Raw genomic sequence first — 19,103 nt, 5'->3', positions numbered from 1 at the left:
CTAGTATAAGAAAGGCTTTTCAGTCGTGAATCCCCATCGACGTTTGTAATTTCATTTAAGACTAATCTAATAAGTGGCTGGGAAGCTGCGCTGTACACCTGTAATCTGCTCTCCTCCTGATGGTGTTCTCATATTTCAGCTAACTGCTCCACTACAGTTTCCCACTGCTGCTGATTAGGAAACACAGGCCCGGGTTACACTGTTAGACCTGTTGTTTATTAATTAAGGAGGAAGCAGCTTGGCTGTTTTTGGGTGAGGAAGTGAGGAGAAGTATTTCAGGGCATTAACCTGCAGCAAGGCGGGCTATCGTGCAGATGAATTCGATGGGTGTTTAGGCCTCGTTCTTCATACTGTCCCGTTCCAGCAGGTGGAGAGAGCAGATTTGCTTTAGGGAATGTGAGGAATGTCTGGATGACAGAAGGATGATGGAATACGAACAAAACAATTTTTTAATCACAACCTGTATCAAAATAGTTACATTTTCACTTCAGCCATCAGTGGGGCATCGTAGCGTACCAGGGTCTTACTGTACATTGGCCCTTACAGTGTCTATATGCTGGATTTTCAACAAATTTTCAACCAAAGACTTGGCTTGGAGAATTCGTACATGTTCAGCGATGTTTGAGTTAAGGTTCAGAAGGTTTTATTACAAGGCATGTAGTTTGGGCTTGGATTCCACCGCTGGATGCTTTGGTGGAGGTATACTCATACTCTCCACCGAATTCCCGTAACTATGAACTTACGGGTGCCGCCATACGCAGTAACTTTCACAATGTAAAGTGACCAGGTCGTTTATTTATTCACTTACTGTCATTATGTCTTAAACAGGTGGATGCTCTCAAAGCGTTGCCGCTACACCCACTAGCATGTGCATGTTTGGGTTGCAGGACCTAGTTGACCTGTTACCACTTGGAGTACATAGATGTTAACTGTGAGCAAAAACAGGAAGTCCAAAGTCCAAGTCACTGGTGTTCAAAGGTCTAAATCAGTCTATCTACATGAGCCCCACTCTGCCCACCACTGGAGTGCCAATAGCGCTCCATCCGTTGAATGTTTCCATAGGGACCCAAAAGTCGTTCTTCTATGGCGCTGCTTCAAACCTCCTTATTTTCTACGCTCTGGAAATGGAACTCAGAGATGGTGCTTGAGTGCTGGAGTAGTTTGAGAGTCACAGCCTATACTTTTACATGCTACTCAAGACAATGTTGATCCAGTTTCGGTTTTAGAAAATCTGGATCTGATGACCGTCATGCAAGCTTTCCTGACTGGAACGTAGGTTTCCAACCTTGGTCCTGGAGGTCCTCCTGCCCAGCAGTTACCAGTTATTTTTACCAGGCTATGTTCACACAGCAGGTAAAGTGGCCCAAATCCCATGTTTTTTAATGTGACCTGTAGCCGACATTCGTCTGAACAGTTCCAAACGCCCCAAAACTGATGCTCAAGCACAAATAAGCACTTCTTCACGTGACATGTCGAGTCGGACTGACGTCGAATGAAGTCGAATGAAACACCTGCTGTGTGAACGTAGCCTTTGAGGCTTGTTAATTAGCTGATTAGCTCATTAGGATTGGGTATGTTGGAAGCAGGGTTAACACAACAGGTCCTAGGGTTGGGAACCATTGACAAAGAAGAGAACTCTGCAATGCTATGTGTATTATGACGCCGGGTACGGGACATTTTAAAGCTCAGATGGTGGAATGGTTCCTATAGAGACCCTTCTTCTTCTTCAAAACAGTTCGTGATGGGGTGGGCGGTGTTTGAAGCACCAAAAATCAACATTCTTCTAGATTCAGCTACATTCATCTGGTCTTTTTTGTTTTTTGTTTTTTTTTAAACATAATATGCCTTTACAGTTGTCCTATCGTCCTATTAGTGTATCAAGCAGAACATATGTGATGCTTTGGGTCAAAGATGCTACACAGCTAGAGTTGAACTCGTTAAATAATGTACATATCAGTCCTCCACGGCTGTGGAATGGTCATTGGGTTTACCTCTAATCGGAGGTCATTCTTTTCTTTTGACTAGACTCTGGACACTGGAGGGGCATTCTTTGGCTTGAAGTGCTGGGTGCGGTGCCCTTGTCACAAGTCATGAGTTCTCAGAGTTTAGTTTAGTGCCTGGACAGACGCCCAGCCGTCTTTGGTTACATTAGATTGATTGATTACACAGCGTCTGGTCAGGCTCCTCCCTTGACTGACCTCTACCTGGAGGTGGGTACCTGCCTGAGAGGTTCAGGATGTCAGCACCCTTTGAGGGCCCGGACATGCCATTGTTCGCATTGGTTGGAGCATCGCTGGAGCATCGCTGGAGCATCGGATTTGCAGTTTGTCCAAACCTGTTGGCGCTACCCGATCCTCGACAAACGTCCGTTCGGCTGAGCTTACTGAGAGTTCCCAGATTTGCTGGACAGCCTGGTGAATCAGTGCAAAAGAACTGGAACTGAGCAAAGCAGGCAACTAGCTAGACTGGTTGTTTCCATGGGGATGCACGTTGGCCCTCATCTGCAGTCTTTACGGTTCGCTCAAGAGGCAACGAAAGGATGAAGGTCTCCGCCATTCCCTAGGAGGAGGAGGATGAGGGGGAGTCAGGAAGAGCGTGGCTCTCCTTCATCCGTCTGCCCCTCTTGCTGACGGTGGTGAAGCTGCAGTGCTGCAGGCTGGGCTGCTCTCCTGGAGGGAATCGCTTCATGAAGTGGACGTCCTGCTGGTTGGGGAGGGTCTGCGGCCCCCGCCGTGGTCGTCCCTTTTTGGTGAAGCCCACGTACCAGCCCACGTAGCGCGCCGACATCCAGGCCGTGTAGTTGTTCTCCAGCATCATCTCGATGAAGACGCACTCCGCGTTCCTGCCGCTGGCTTTCTGCAGACCGAGAACAAATGTTCACAACATCTGGTGTGGTTTCCACTCATGCTTCGACGGTGGCTCAGCACTCAGAACAAGACATGCATCAGCAGCGGGGGGTGGGGGGATGGGGGCTAAATATGTTCACCATGCTAAGCGAGCAAAAAAGGAGGCTAATTTGTGTGTAATGGAATTGCACAAATATGCCAGTGTGGTTGACGGTGGAGGAAAACCAGTAGCCAGCAGTTAGTATGATCTCATTACTGTGATGCAGACTGGCTCAGACTGAAGCTTCATTGGTTAGAAATGCGAGCAGTTTCTGTGTAAGGGTGTAACGATTCCAGGGCGTTCTGCAAAATCAAATTTTGAATTGAAATTTAAATATTGATCACCAATACGCCCCTCGGTTTCGTCGTCAGAGCGCTTCTCAAGTGTCTGCTTGGGAACTCCTGTGTTGTATACACCGATCAGCCATCAAGGCATTACATGACTCTACAGGAATTCTGAAGGTATGCTGTGGTTTATGGCACCATTACATTGGGTGCAGATCCTTGCACTCCTGTAAGTTAGAGGTAGGGCCTCTGTTGAGCCTTGGGCACCCTTTACCACCGGATGTCCTTCCTTGGAGATTTGCTTGTCTGTGATTTTCATGTTATGGCTGATCGGTGTATAGTTAGAGCTCTGACAAATATATAGATATATAGATGGATAGAGATGTTGAGATAGCAATATCAAGATATTGATGTCGAGATATAGAGATAACGATATCGAGATATACAGATGTCGAGGTCGAGATGTCGAGATAGAGATATCTAGGTAGAGACAGAGATATTGAGACATTGAGATAGAGATATTGAGAGAGATATCGAGATAGAGATATCTATATATAGATTTTTTAACATGGACACCAGTGTACCCTTGTTGAGTTTTTTTAAATGCTGTGTATCGTTACACCCCTACTTTTCAGAGAAAGTGTTCAGTGTTCCTCAAAGGCTTCAAGGTAATATCGAAAGGAACTCACCCTTCCCACCAGCTTGCCCTTGCGGTTCATGCACAGGTAGAAGTTGTTCTCTTTGCCTCGAATTCTCACCTGACTCCCAAAGGTGTCTGCCTCCACAACAAGCTGGGCTTGTGAAGAGACAACACAGACAGACAGGAATATAGACGGGCCGAGGATGTGCTCGATTTGCCTTTTCATAATCTCTGCCAGAGAAAATATTGCCAGAGAATTTTTGGTTTTCCAGGCCAAGACACAGGCAACTCCCTATCTGCAACTATTCATTTCAATAGGCATTAGTCATCCCGGCTAATCGAAAAATAGACAAGGGGGAAAAAAAAGGACAGAAAAGAAAGAAAACAGAAAATGTCCTTCACTGGGTGCTGCCACCCTTGACAACTTCAGTCCTCACCGGCCAATACCGCATACACTGCTCTCTTTCTCTCTGCTTTCTCCTCAGCGGCCTGATGGGGCGGCCTGATAACACTCTAATTCCCTGCTAACTTTTCTCTGGTATTTAATTTGTATTGTAGAAGAAGTTGAGCCCCGTTGGACAGACGGAGCTCGATTGCCGTCGGATCGTTTGTATAGTCCTTAAATGACATGGAGGTCATACAGGATCAATATCCGCCCTCCCTCCCACCACCACCACCATCCCAAGCAACCCAGACACACTCCTGTGTCTCTCCGGTCTCTCTTTGTCCGCCTTTGCCCTTCTGTCCTTCCGTTTAAAGCAGAGTAACGGGGCAAATGCACAATCCATCAACTGATCGATGAAAGTTACCTTCAGGTACAATGTCCCCCTTATCAATAGTCCTCTAAAAAGCTTCACTGAATGGAGCTATCGGAAAGATCTTGATGGGACTAGACGTGGTTCTGTTTAATGCCGTCACCTCAATGAACCCTTTCTATCACCTGTATTTTAAATTATGAAAAACTCTAGGTGGCGCTAATTGCAACAGACAGAGGTACTAGTTGCTAAAAGGTCTAGTAAATGAACAAGCAATGACTGCATCAAATTATGCCTATTATAATCAATTATACACTATATGGACAAAAGTATTGGGACACCTTTTTCATTTATTGTTTCTTCTGAAAACTACATTATTACAAGAAAGTGGTGTTCCTTCTTTTATTGGAGTAACTGTCTGTACTCTCCAATAAAGAAGGCTTTCTACTCGATTTTGGAGGAGCATTGTTGTAAGAATTTGATTGCAATCGTGATGTGAGCATTAGTGCTCACCGCATCCCAAACGTATTGGATAGAGCGCCACCATCATTCCAGAGAACACAGTTCTTCCACTGCTCCACAGCTCAGTTCTTAGGGGGCTTTATACCCCTCTACTAGCCCACGCCCCAGCATTAGGCAGCACGGTGGCCGTAGGTTCCAGAAAGTCCTATTCTATTGGCCGTACTTCTTCACAGGGACTAGACAAGCTGTGGGTTTCATTTCCACATCTGTGTGAGCAGCAATGGGTGCAACTTAAAGAAGCTAAATGCATTCGTTAGGAGGGGTGTCCACAAACATTTGGCCATATAGTGTATCTAAAGTACATTTCTGATGCACACTGTGCGTGTGTGATGTGGACAACCATGGACGCCATTGTTGCGTTCTCCTCTATAGAAACGAACGTTATGTGACGGAATGGAAACGTTCTTACCATATTTGTCCCCGTCCTCTCCTCTGGCAAGGATCTTCCGGCCGAGCACCTGCACGTGCTTGCCACTGGTCCTGCTGTACAGCTGGTACACCCGGTGATGCCTCCTGCTCAGACTGTCCCTCACGCCTGTCTGATTCTCCACATGTTCCCCGAAATCAACGTTGTCCACTGCTAGCACCTGGACATGCAATGTTAGGACAACAAATCATAACTCATAGACTCATACTCTGAAACAAAAGATACAATATTTCATTTCTAAGCAAAGAATTAATGTAAGATATTGATATAAGATCCTCATATCCTCATATCCCCAGCAGTTCTTCAATGGTTCTCTAGATGGTTCTCTAGATTTCTATGTGTAAATGGTTCTTTGGCTGGTTAAATGGTCCCGCCATTGCACTACAACAAACCCTGTAGTAGATGGTTCTTTTAAAAAGTAAAGAAATAAAAAGTCATAAAAAGCAGAGAATGGATCCAGATTCATGGCCTTGTGTCCATGAACCTTCAGACCGGTGACAGTTGGGTATAGCATTACTGTTCTCACTAAAACCAGCCCAGACGCTTAAAACACCGAGGAAATATTGATCTGCAATATTCTGTTCTGCAATACTGTACCGATTCTCAAAAACACAGTATTGATTATTAATCAATAGTTTAAGATCTAAAGACTGGTGGCAGACAGGGGTTCATTTTGTGCTGTGTTTAAACCCTGACCACTAGAGGGCAGTGCGATTCTCAAACTCCTCTCTTCTGATTGGATAAAAACTCAACTTACTCAGACTTCTCACCAATTTTCTCCCCAATCTGGACCGCCAATTACCCAACCCGTACACACTCGCACGTGACGCCACCAACATCAGTGAGGGGAGATAGACACAGGCCCCCCGCAAGCCACTTATTTATTTTGGGGGGGGGGAACAAAACATGCAAGGAGCCTGTAGAGTACTGCAGTGTTTGGGGTGACTAGTGGTGAGTTAGTGGTGTGTCAGTGGTGTGTCAGTGGTGTGTCAGTGGTGTGTCAGTGGTGTATTAGAGGTGTGTCAGTGGTGTGTCAGTGGTGAGTTAGTGGTGTGTCAGTGGTGTGTCAGTGGTGTGTCAGTGGTGAGTTAGTGGTGAGTTAGTGGCGTGTCAGTGGCGTGTCAGTGGCGTGTCAGTGGCGTGTTAGTGGTGAGTCAGTGGTGAGTTAGTGGTGAGTCAGTGGTGTGTCAGTGGTGTGTCAGTGGTGAGTTAGTGGTGAGTTAGTGGTGTGTCAGTGGTGTGTCAGTGGTGTGTCAGTGGTGAGTTAGTGGTGAGTTAGTGGTGTGTTGGTGGTGTGTTGGTGGTGTGTTGGTGGTGTGTTGGTGGTGTGTCAGTGGTGTGTCAGTGGTGAGTTAGTGATGTGTAAGAGCCAGGTTTTACCTGCAGGAGACTACACAACAGCAGCACAGACTGGACACATCTAGAACAGAACAGACAGAGAGGAAGTGATTGTTGAGCTGATTTGTTATCAGGCCTCAGCATTCCTAAGTGTGTAAGCCATGAGATAAACATGGGAGTGAAATGAATGCAATTCCGATGACAGATTGGGCTGCACTGTGATTAGCTACAGCAGAGATGCCTTAGAGGGTCATTCTACGAAACCTGGATATGGAAATCTTTATACTCCAGAAACATTTCCAACATTTTCCAACTCAGCCTTTAAATCCTTCTGAATCTCGTCATTTTTATTCAGACACGGGAGCCAGGTTCTCAGTAAAAGGCGATGGGGTGGAGTGTGACGAGGTGGTAAATTTCATTCTGTTAGGGCTGCCGTTCTTTACATGGTCAGGTTCCTGCTCTAGCACACGTGCCAATCAATTTGATTTATGATATTTTTTATATATATATATATTTTTTATTATTTATTTGGGTTTTTTTTTTTGCGATGATAGTGTAAGAAATGTAATAAAACTTCAATCAATCTTCAATCATTCTTGTTTTTTTGTGGGTTTTGTGTGACGGGGTGGTTCAGTTCAGCTTGATGGACCCTTTCTAACACGCACACAAAAACCACAGTAAATATAAAAACATCATAAAAAAAGAACTTAATTTTTTTGTTCCTGGCTGCTCAAAAATAAATAAATAAATAAAATTTAAATATATATATATTTATATATACATACAAGAAAGTGACATAACTTGGGTTTATACTCCTTTGTTGTGATGGTATTTAAAACAACAGTATATTACTTATTGACACGTTTTTGTGACAGGGTGGTAAGTCAAACTGAGGGACGCATCAATGATTATTTATTATTTTGATTAAAAAATAGGCTTTTTATTGTGTTATTAACAATTAATATATCTTTTGTGACCAGAAACTCCCAGATATATAAATAATAAAAAATAGTCATTTGTTATTTTTAATTATGTAGGGATCTTGTAGATGCAAATGTCACGTTGGTACTGTAAATACGACTATGTGAAAATGTCCGCGTGCTCATGAATTATAGTGAAAATGATTAAAAATGAAACAGTACCGTGCTTTGGCGCGTGCTTTGCGCCTAATGCATCCCATCAACCCAGACTGACCCTAGAGCCCTGGGTCCATGGCCCCTGTGATCTGAGCACATACCCACCCATCCAGACTGACCACTCCATCTGCTGGCCTTCTCGTTTAACCTGGATGTTGAGCACGCACGCCAGACAGGTGGCACGCCGCCCCTTCCCATCCTAACCCACTCCTCACAGAGTTGCTGCGAAGCTCTAGGAGCGCGTGAAAGGTCAACTTACTCCAGCAGACAGTTCCACTTACATGAGGAGCACCGAGGGCAGGACGGACTGCATGGCTGGAGTGCGGCGACCGCTCCGGCGCGAGATCGTTTGAGAAACAGGGGCCAACAACCGACGTTATCCCCCAGGCGAGCATCTGAGCGCGTGGGGCAGGACGGCTGGAGCGTGCGTCTCAGAGACGGAGCCCTACTCGCGTGAATGAGACCATCCCCTGCGCGAGCACAGCACAGGTGAAACCCACACGGTGCTCTGTGACATCCGTCCCCTGATTTCGCAGCGTGACGCTGGAAAGGACCACCGGGACCGTATCTATCCTGCGGCACGCGCGTTAAATAATAATAATAATTAAAAAAAAAAAAAACAAGCAGGCGCGCAAAGTTGCAAATTAAAAACAATAAATTAAAAGCGTCGCTCGCGCGAGTTTCCCAGCAATGTAGGTCAGCTCTGCTGCCGGTTTTGCCCCCTTTCTTTCCTGCCTTCTTTTGTTTCGGTAAAGCTCCCCTCGCTCGCCACAGGACAGCGCGTTTGCTGAATGGGGAGGAAGCGCCGCGCGCCGGAGTGGAACGAGAAGGAGGAGGAGGAGGAGCAGCAGCACGCGGGGCTGGGACGGTGCGAGCGAGCGCGGCTTCAGTTGTCGCCAAGGGGTGGTGGTGGTGGAGGTGGTGGTGGTGGTGGGTGGGGGCAAGGGGTGCATTGCAAGAATACAGAGCGCTTGACCTTCTAAACATGGAAACTGAGGAAGTGAAGGAACACGTGCATCTACAGACTGTCCCGGGGGTCCAGGTCGGTTCTGTGCCATTCCTGCTGACCGCCAGGGGCGGTGTGGAGCTTCTCATTGGAGAGCTTCACTGACGTGTGACAGTAACACCACTGCATCGATGATCTGTCCACTTCAACTAGAAGCTCCATCAGTACCCTGGTCAAGCTGCTTAAGCTCCTGACCAGCATAGGGTCTGATGGTTTAGCAGGTCTAGCAGCATGACCGACCGACCGATCAAGGTATGATCAAGCTTGTTGATCAGTAGGACCAACATGACCATGCTGCAACCAGCATGGCCAGTATGACCATTATCATCTTCACAACCGTGCTGGTCTACCAGCATGACCAGCAAAAACAACATGGCCACACTGGCCTACCAGCATGACTATCATAACTGTGCTGGTTGGTCAGCATGATGAAGGTAGCCAACCAGGATGATCAAGCTTCTTGATCAGCATGACCATCAAGACCATGCTGGTTGGTCAGCATGACAACATGACCACACTGGTTGACCAGCATGACTAGCATGTCCATCATAACCATGCTGTTTGGCCAGCAAAAACAACATGGCCACCTTGTCTGACCAGCATAACCGTGCTGGTTGCTCAGCAAAACCATCATGGCCACACTGGTCGACTAGGATGACCAGCATTACCAGCATAACCATGCCGATTGACCAGGATGACCAGCTTGATCAAGGTAGCCAACCAGGATGATCAAGCTTGTTGATCAGTATGACCAACTTCATCATCACAACCGTGCTGGTCTACCAGCATGACCATCAAGACCATGCTGGTTGGTCAGCATGACAACATGACCACACTGGTTGACCAGCATGACTAGCATGAGCCTCATAACCATGCTGTTTGGCCAGCGAAACCCACATGCAAAACCATCATGACCACACTGGTTGACCAGCATAACCAACCTGACCATGCTGGTCCACCACTATGATGAGCTTGTCTATGTCAGCTCCTCAAAACCTTGCTGGTCCTGTTGATAGACAAAGCAAACCTTGACTGACCTGTGCTTGCGGAGGTACCTTTACCGTGATCAAGCCCAGGAATGCTTAGCGGTCGCTACCACTCACAGACTTCATCAGGTTTGAAACCCTCAGCTGAGACCATGTGACTGGCCCACACCATTACAGACTGTTAACCTGGCATCTCCTGGCAAGTTCTGTGGCATCTCCCTGTGGCATGAAGCATGACCTCCTTGCATGCTTGGCAAACTGCTCACCTATACTTGATCCAAGCAACCAAAAAAAGTCATGTCCCAAATGTTGAGGCAGTGGCTCCCTTTTGGAAAGCAGAGACAGCATCCGGAGGTGGTTCCAGTGATTTAGCACAGATACTATGTGGTCTTGTTGGAATTATTGGCATGACCGGCCTGACCAACTGCTTTGCCTCACCTCTGCTTCCCCTCATTCCGAAGACACTGCACAGGATTCCGGGTTTACAGCCACTGTATTTCACTACTGGACAGGGGCGTCGCTACAAATGCGTGCTTAGATTTACGGGGACTAAAGAACATTTAGAGAAGGCTAAACTCACCCTCAACAGACGTAGTGATGCCCCTGCTAGTGGTCCCACCATGGTTCCTACTACTACTCCTGGTTCTTAAGGCTTCACCCTTACAAATTATCATTGACAAGGAATGTAACTGAGGTTTTCTGAATTACTGAAGATCATAACAATTCTCAGTTCTTTGGAATTGACAAAAAATGCTTAGAAGGTATGATTTGTATCTATTTGCTGTTTGGTGCACATTGCCTTTGATCTTCATCGACAGTGGCTCCTGTCAAGGGATGAAGCTATTAGGCAGTACATGGACAGCAAGTTCCTCAAGTTGATGTGTTAAAAGTAGGAAAAATAGACAAGCATTAGAATCTGAGCCACTTTGAGAAGAACCACATTTTGATGGCTAGACGACTGGGTCAGAACATCTCCAAAACATCAAAAAAAGGTCTTGAAGTGGAGTGTTTCTGGTATGCAGTGATCACTATCTACCAAAAGTGGTCCAAGAAAGGATGACAGGCAGCTAAGGCTCATTGATGCTCATGGAAGCCCCGCATCACAATTTACAGGACTTAGGGAATCTGCTGCTAACAGACACCACAGGACACCTTCAGAGGTCTTGTGGAGTCCATGTCCTGGATAGTCAGATCTGTCTTGAAGCTCACGAGGGACCTGCTCAGTATTAGAGAGGTGGTATTAATGCTATGGCTGATTGGTGTATGTCATTGCTGGTTCATTATTTAACCTGACGAGGGCAAAAAACTGCCCTAGTGATGCCCTTTGCTGATGGTTCCACCATGGCTCCTACACCTGGTTCTAGAGGAGGTTCTATGGATTACCGATGACCATCAGAGTGATCGGCCCCTTGGAATCTGCACGAGAATAGTGAAGAAAGGTGTTTCGGCCTTGTTATGGAGTGCCAAGGCATTGTTAAAGCCCAGGTGCATCCATAACCAGAACTGCATCATCTACAAATATATATATATTTATTATAGAAGGGCCCCCTGAAGGGACATTTTGTCCCAGGGATTAAGTATGACCGATACTAGAGATTAAGCACGATAAGCTTTGCGAGTTGCCTTTCCTTCTCGTTTTTACGGATATCTCTAAAGCTCCTGAAGGGAACCTTTCAGAAAGGGAGTAGGTAAGATGAACCTCTATTAGAATACAGCAAAATAGGAAAGAGAGTGTGAGGGAGGTATGTAAGCAAAGAGCAATTCCAAAATGAACATTGCTTTGGGATTTCAGCAACACTGTCAAACCTCCCCACCCCCGCTTTCCCTGACCACAACAGAACCGCAGACACCCGGTCAGCCAGCAAGCGCTAGTAGTGTGTGTAACCCCCACCACTTTGCTCCAGCACCCCTGTACCCCATCTAGCTGGAGAGTGCTGGAGCGAGTGGCATGCGAATGAATGGATGGAGAGCCTGAGCTTTCTTGGCAGTACTGAACTGCTTCAATGTTCCATGTCACATTTCCTGAGTTTACTCACCGGTCATAATGGTCATAATAATGCACACAGTCTTCGGCCATATGTAGCTATAGCTCCCACCTTCTGTAGGATCCAGAGACAACTCTCGGTTGTCGTTCTCTAGTCTGTATGGTATTTTTTACGTCAACCTGGAGAGAGATGTCCGCGCACTTAACAGGTCATAACATTCCTGTGGTAATCAAATGCAGTGGTCTACAGGCAAGGTGTTGTGGAAAGACATATTGGACGTAATGGATGAAGGGAGTTGTGAGAGTGAAGTGAAGCCTGAAGCAGATTGTCTCTAAGCTGCTGTGTCAGGATTAAGTGAGCTTAAACTTCTATTCTCTTCCTTGAGAAAGGATCCTCGTTTCAGTTGAGGAGGTAAAATGTCATTTGTTGGGATTTTTCTGGTTGGGACGAAATGTTCTGTGCAGTTGCTCCAAGATTCCCAAAGATAGCCCGGATAGCATGTGTCTATTGGCAGGCTCTGTTATCCCTTTAGTGTTTGCGCTGGATTTGAACACGACTGCTATTACTGAGGAAGCTCTGGGTGCAGCCAATTACAGAACAACACTCATTAAACTATTATAACTGTAAGATTCATACTGGATTGAAATGACTCCACACTAATTACTGCTAGACTGTAAAATCGAAACACTACATGTTCATACTGGATTACTGTTAGACTGCAAAAACTCCACAAATGTAAGATTCATACTGGTTTTAAAATCACTCCACAGTTATTACTATTAGCCTGTAAAAGCTACACTGCAGATTCATACTGGATTAAACTCACTCCACTGTTATTGCTTTGAGTGTAAAAAAACTACAAAAACTGCATATTCATACTGGATTAAAATGACTAAACACTTATAACTGCTAGATTGTAAAATTGACACACTGTAGATTCATACTGGTTTTAAAGTCACTTCACAGTTATTACTGTTAGACTGTGAAAACTACACAAATGGTAGATTCATACTGGATTAAAAGTACTCCACACAGATTACTGCTAGACTGTAAAATCGACACACATTGCATATTCATACTGGGTTAAACTCACTCTATAGTCATTACTGTTAGGCTGTAATAACTACACTACAGATGCATACTGGATTAAACTCACTCCACTGTTATTACTATCAGAGTGTAAAAAATACACAAACTGTAGATTCATACTGGATTACAATTACCCCACAGTGATTACTAGTACACTGTAAAATCAACACACACTGTAGATTCATACTGGTTTTAAAGTCGCTCCACAGTTATTACTGTTAGCCTGTAAAAGCTACACTACAGATTCATACTGGATTACAATTACTCCACACTTACTAATGCTAGACTAAAATCTACACACACTGCAGATTCATACTGGATTAAACTCACTCCATAGTCATTACTGTTATACTGTAAAGTCTATACAAACTGCAGATTCATACTGGATTAAACTCACTCCATAGTCATTACTGTTAGACTGTAAAGTCTATACAAACTGCAGATTCATACTGCATTAAACTCACTCCATAGTCATTACTGTTAGACTGTAAAGTCTATACACACTGCAGATTCATACTGGATTAAACTTACTCCACAATAATTACTATAAGAGTGTTAAAGCTACACATACTGCAGATTCATACAGGTTTGAAATCACTCCACAGTTACAAGTGTCCACTGTTAGACTGTTAAAAAAAAACTACACTGCAGATTCATACTGGATTAAAATGACTACATAATCACTACAGTCAGAGTGTAGTCAGAACCTAAATACACTGCAGATTCATACTCCATTAAATTCAGTGCATAAATATTAATGTTAGACTGTAAAAAAAAAGCATACAGTCACAATTCATACTGGATTAAAATCACTCCACAGCTACTACTGTTAGGCCATAGAGAAAAATACAAACAGTGCAGATTCACACTGGATTAAACTAGGTTCTGTGTATAATTATCACTGTTAAACTGTAACAACTTTGATAATTCATACTGGATTCATAACATGTAGAACTACATTGCAGATTCATACTGGATTAAACTCTCAGAAGTGACAGTACCGTCCCTGGTAAAACTAAGTGAAGTCTTGGGCGTTGCTGTGTCTCGACACACCTGACATGCCTGCTGTGTTGTGGTAACCTTTCGTCCCAGTAATCCCTCACCCTGTTCTCCCTCACCCCGTTCTCTGTTTTAAGGCTCTCTCGGAGGTTCTCCACCCAGACGTTTCTTTTTTTTTTCCGAGGTGAAATGCAGAAATGTTGAAATAAGATCTTAGAGAGAAAGAGAGAGAGCGAGAGAAAGATCTTAGACACTTCTGAGTCTCCCGAGATGTTTTCACCACCACTCATGTTTTATTTTAGATACAGCTATGCTCCGAGTGTATCTGTAGTTCAGCTGCTTGCTCAGAGGCCTACTGCGAGCACTGAATGGAGCATGTGTGTGTGTGTGTGTGTGCCTGTTCGGCGCATAGTTTACCTATTCTCTCAATGGAGTCAGTCTCGCCTTTCGTGTCTCAAGTATTCCGAGCTCATTTTTCTCCGAACCATTTCTCACCAGGACACGTCCAACTCGAACAGTTTCAGACAAAATAGGAGTGTCTCCCCCTTCTGTTTGTCTCCCTCTGTCTCGCTCGCTCTCTTCCTCTTGGCTCATCTTCCCCTCTTTCCAGACTTTGAAGGGAGCTCAGGCTTCTAATATAAGACAGGTCCCTACCACAACAAAGGAGGCAACTTTGACTTTGAATAAACACTCTCTCTCCTCTCTCACCCACCTCCCCCCTCCTTACCCCTCACCCTCCTCTCTGTCTGTTCCCCCCACTCCCACTTTTTTCCCCTCTCTGTGTTATTTCGCTCTTGGCCCGTTGCGAAGTATGTGCACTTGTTATGTGTTTTCCATGGTAGCCAGTCTTCTGGAATAGATTAGGCTGAGTGTTGGAAGGAGGAGGAGGTGAAGGAGGACGGGGTGAGGAGGAGGGGGAGGAGGTAGCAGAGAGCTAAACTTGGTCGAGGGAGACAAAGGTGTAAAAGGCATGGGGGGGTGGGGGTGAAAAGAAGGGCCGAATAAGGGACGGGAGAGGGACGGAAAAAGTAAGTGAGCAGCTGAATAATGGGGTGAAGGAGTCTGCTGGGGGGGGGTCATAGTGGAACGACAGTGGAGCAGAGAGCTCAGGTCACTGTAGGTAAATGGACCAGCCCTGCATTACCGGGTTCATTCAAGCCCTTTTTCGCTGTGGCTGTACAGAGTGAGAAATCACAGCTACTGCCAAAATCTCTTCACCAGGCAGGAACCTCCATCAACCAAGTCATTTTGCCCTCGTAAATCTAAAGGAAACATATGTGGTCTACACTTCAGCTCCTCAAGGTCATTAATATTTCATATTTCAGCTGGTTGCTAAGGTGTCCCAAGTGGTTGCTATGCTGTTTTTTTTCTTTGCTAGGGTGGTTGCTAAGGTTCTTTATTTGGATGCAACAGCATTGGCTATGGTATTTCAAGTGGTAGTAAGCTGTAGTGTCTCATGTGGTTGCGTAAGTGTTGCCAAGTGGTTGCTGTGGTACCGCATGTGGTTGGTTGGGTGTATCACTGTGACATAAGAAGGGTACACAGACCTTTGCTCCCTGTTCATTGCGTGTGTCCAATCAAAATGCTGCATACAAGCCCGAATACAATCAGATTGAATATTCTGGTGTCCATAAATCAAATGAACATGATTGGTCACTGACCCCAGTCCCTCATCCTCATTCAGTCTAGACATGCTTGGCTTCTTTAGTTAAGAATGGGAGATGCTAGGCTAACACGGGACATAGACTGTCACCGATCTCATCTCAAAAACGTCTCTCAGCCCATCTCTCAGAATGCTTCCAGATCTACAAACTCAAAAAACACACATTCGATACCTTCTCCTGACTGATTCACTGATTTAGGTTTTATTTCCCACAACTATTCTTTTTAATGGGAGAAGAATTTTTGACAGTACTGAAAACAGTAAGGGTACTATTTACTACTTACACACCATCCATATGTGGGAAATGAGCTTCAGAAACAGCCAGTTTTGTTGCTATTGGTTTTGTGAGGTCACAAAAACATTGTATTTACATACATCCATCTCTTCACCCTACAGAAGTTTAGCTCTGCCCATGACAGCACCACAATTAAAAAAACACATACCATCTAAACCCATTCATTCCCCAGAGTGACTTACAGAAGAGCTTCACTGTTTACTGAAGAAGAACCTCAGCTAGTTTAAATAGACTAAAATTCAGATCCTCTAATCTTAGACTCTAATAAACACAAGTCAATATGGAGATCATAATACTCTTCTCTTCGCCTGAGTACTCTCAGAAGAGGAGGGTCTTCAGTCTGGGTTTGAAGACAGCGAGGGTCAGACTCTGCTGTTCGGACACCCAGGAGAAGTTTGTTCCACCACTTCGGTGCAGGACAGAAAAAGGCCTGGACGCTCGTCTTCCCTGGATCTTAAAGGATGGCGGGTCGAGCCGAGCCATACCTGAAGCTCACACCTCATCTCCCCAAACCTGCCTTATTCTACAGCTTGTGATCCTGTGTTTGGCCACTTCCTCACACAGCATTTTAAATGCATAACATCATAAGCTGTCATCAACCCCACCGCCCCAACCGCCCCTCCGACCCTCTACTTTCCCCTCTTCCACCCTCCTCCCTCCTCTCTGCACCGGCTGGTTTAAACCCACAGTGGCCCTCTCTCTGCCGCCGAGAGCATGTTACCGCAACCAGCAAACTCAGAAGTACATAAATGGACATTCTCCACGTCTTCAGAGTTTTTTTTGTTTCACAGTGAAGATCATGTGTCTTCAAACCACGAGAGTTCGACATCTGCACACACACACACACACACACTCTGTGGCAGTAAGGCACTTCATGAGCTGAGGGTCTCAGTGGTTGAGCGACGCCACTGCCAGAGCTTTGGCTTGCCAGAGAATCCATTTACTCTTCCAGAGCTTTCATCTTTGTGGCGCATCCTCCAAAACGTCTTCCACGAGAGGAAATGGTCTCATACATGCATGTGTGTGTGAACGTCGGTGTGTGCATGTGCATGTTTCTACATGCACTTTTTAGCACAAAGAGCTCAAGATTAGGGTCAGACGTTTCAACGGTTACACATACGCTATATGTCCAAATGTTTGTGGACACTCAAACTGCACACATTGCTGACACAGATGTGTAAACTCACACACACAGCTTGCCTAGACCCTGTAGAGAAGAAGTACTGCCAATAGAATAGGACTCTCTCTGGAGCAGATCAACATCATGAACCTATAGGCACCATGACTCCTAATGCCAGACGTGGGCTAGAGGGGTGTAAAGGCCCCCAGCTGTGGAGCAGTGGAGGAACTGTGTTCTCGGTGGTTGAACATGGGCCCTAACTGACTAACTTGTACATTGCACATGGGCACTAGTTGGGACCCATGTGAGATAAAGGTGGGCTGTAACAATGGGACTCATTTGGGAAGCCCAACTGGGTCCCAGAAACAACACAACCATGCAGACCCACTCCTAGCCCATTCACATCCCACCTATTTGAGCCCCACATGTTGGCTTGGTATCTGAGAGCTCAAATGTCTTGGCTGGTTCTTGGCATGGTGCTCCCTTTTTCCAGTCTGAAACCTTATAAATTGAAAATAATTCACTAATTTCGCTTAAAATGTTGATCAAAGTGTTTAATCTTTGACTTCTTTGACGCTTTTTGGAGATCGGGTTATGTTATTGCACACGCTTCATAAGGTGAAGCACTGTATGGCTGTGTTTAAGGGCAGTAAATCAATTAAAGCCCAGTGACCGTGAGTCCAGTGTGAGACTGTGAGCGTAGTGTGTAAGGTAATGAGATCTCTTTTACAGCATATTGGCAGTCTGGAGCATTAATAAAAAATTGTCTGCTGCTCTTTGAACCAGGAACAAAGCCAAAAGAATAATTAGCTGAGGAATGAATGCCGAACAGCGTTACAGTCTCATTCTTTTCAGTTTGCATGGAATGCAAAGAACAAGCCAGTTCTGAGAGTTATTTTCTGTAAGGCACATCTGGGTTTCCATTAAACATGGGAAAACAAGGGAAGAGAGGCAGAGAGAGAGAAAAAAAAACAGAACATGGAAATGGAAAGTAACCGCACTGTCCCGCCATACGTGACACTGCCTATTCAAATAATCGAAAGTGAATGTGAGATGTGCCCTGGCAACCAGTCACTCGACAGTAGGGCCGTACAACACAGCCACCTGGGTTAGAGGACGACTGGTGTGTGTTAGAATGAGAGATACTCTTTTTTTTTTTGTCTTCCATGGGAACACACTTTGGGATGTGGGATGGAGGTTCCATACTGGTACCATACTGAGAATGGACTCCTCACACACTGAGTACCTCCTAATGCCATAACAGTGGGGCCTTACAGACCACGGATGCCAGAGGGGAATGACGACTCCTGCAAGTGGTACAGAGCAATCTCCGTTATCTCCGTAAGCTCTAGACGCCTGTGTGTGAGACATATTTTCAAAAATTAAGTAGATAAACAAACAATCAGCTTAATAGGGAGTTTGATTGTATGGGAGATTAGATTATTATTGTCCAAGAAAAATGAAAAATTATGCATCTGGAAAATGTTACAAGTTGGGTCATGTTAACCTCACTCCCCCACATACATACACTGTGACTTTCATTAATACCTGCTACATCTACTGTATATCTACTAATATCTACTATAAGAGGTTTATCAACACCAGGTTAACCCCACCTGAACTAGTGTCTAAAATATAAAGCTTGCTAAATGGTTCTTAGCTTGGTCATACAGCTTTAACAGGTATAAAACCTTTACTATATGCCAATGTTCTTTGATCTTTAAAGATAAATGTTCTATGGAATTCACTATTTAACAGCTGGAACTGTATGTTCTAAACAAGATCTTAGGAACCTTTTTTGTGAGATGTTAGGCATGGTAGGGCTGTACAACAGATTAAAGAACCTCCATGTAAAGTAAAGTAATGGAAGAACCCTTTAAGAACCCATACACACACAGTCATCTCAGAATATTATGACCAATTGCCAAATAGTGGAAATAGCCACCCTTGGCTCGGGTGACACTAGTGTGAT

The 19,103-nt window shown here is 45.0% G+C and overlaps 1 protein-coding gene across 1 annotated transcript; it reads right to left on the bottom strand.

The window, feature by feature from the left end:
• Positions 1–458: 458 nt before the first annotated feature.
• Positions 459–9,123, bottom strand: LOC140537221 (fibroblast growth factor 18-like). The gene is made up of 6 exons (XM_072659545.1): positions 9,015–9,123; positions 8,281–8,458; positions 6,895–6,934; positions 5,497–5,674; positions 3,860–3,966; positions 459–2,856 (listed from the first exon to the last, which is right to left on the bottom strand). The coding sequence occupies exons 1-6, from the start codon at positions 9,121–9,123 to the stop codon at positions 2,560–2,562; spliced, it is 909 nt and encodes a 302-aa protein (XP_072515646.1). The 3' UTR covers positions 459–2,559.
• Positions 9,124–19,103: the final 9,980 nt, after the last annotated feature.

The sequence above is a fragment of the Salminus brasiliensis genome, chromosome 16 (genome assembly GCF_030463535.1).
Source record: "Salminus brasiliensis chromosome 16, fSalBra1.hap2, whole genome shotgun sequence".
In the NCBI taxonomy this organism is placed as follows: domain Eukaryota; kingdom Metazoa; phylum Chordata; class Actinopteri; order Characiformes; family Bryconidae; genus Salminus; species Salminus brasiliensis.
The sequence above is the reverse complement of the archived record's forward strand: the minus strand, read 5'-3'. Positions and strand labels throughout refer to the sequence as shown.

Coding starts and splice junctions, on each gene's coding strand:
- LOC140537221 (XM_072659545.1), bottom strand. CDS start 9,123: ATGCAGTGGTGTTACTGTCACACGTCAGTGAAGCTCTCCAATGAGAAG. Junction 8,459..9,014: donor CGACCTGGACCCCCGGGACA/GTCTGTAGATGC, acceptor GTGCTCGCGCAG/GGGATGGTCTCATTCACGCG. Junction 5,675..6,894: donor TGTTGTGTAGTCTCCTGCAG/GTAAAACCTGGC, acceptor TTGCATGTCCAG/GTGCTAGCAGTGGACAACGT.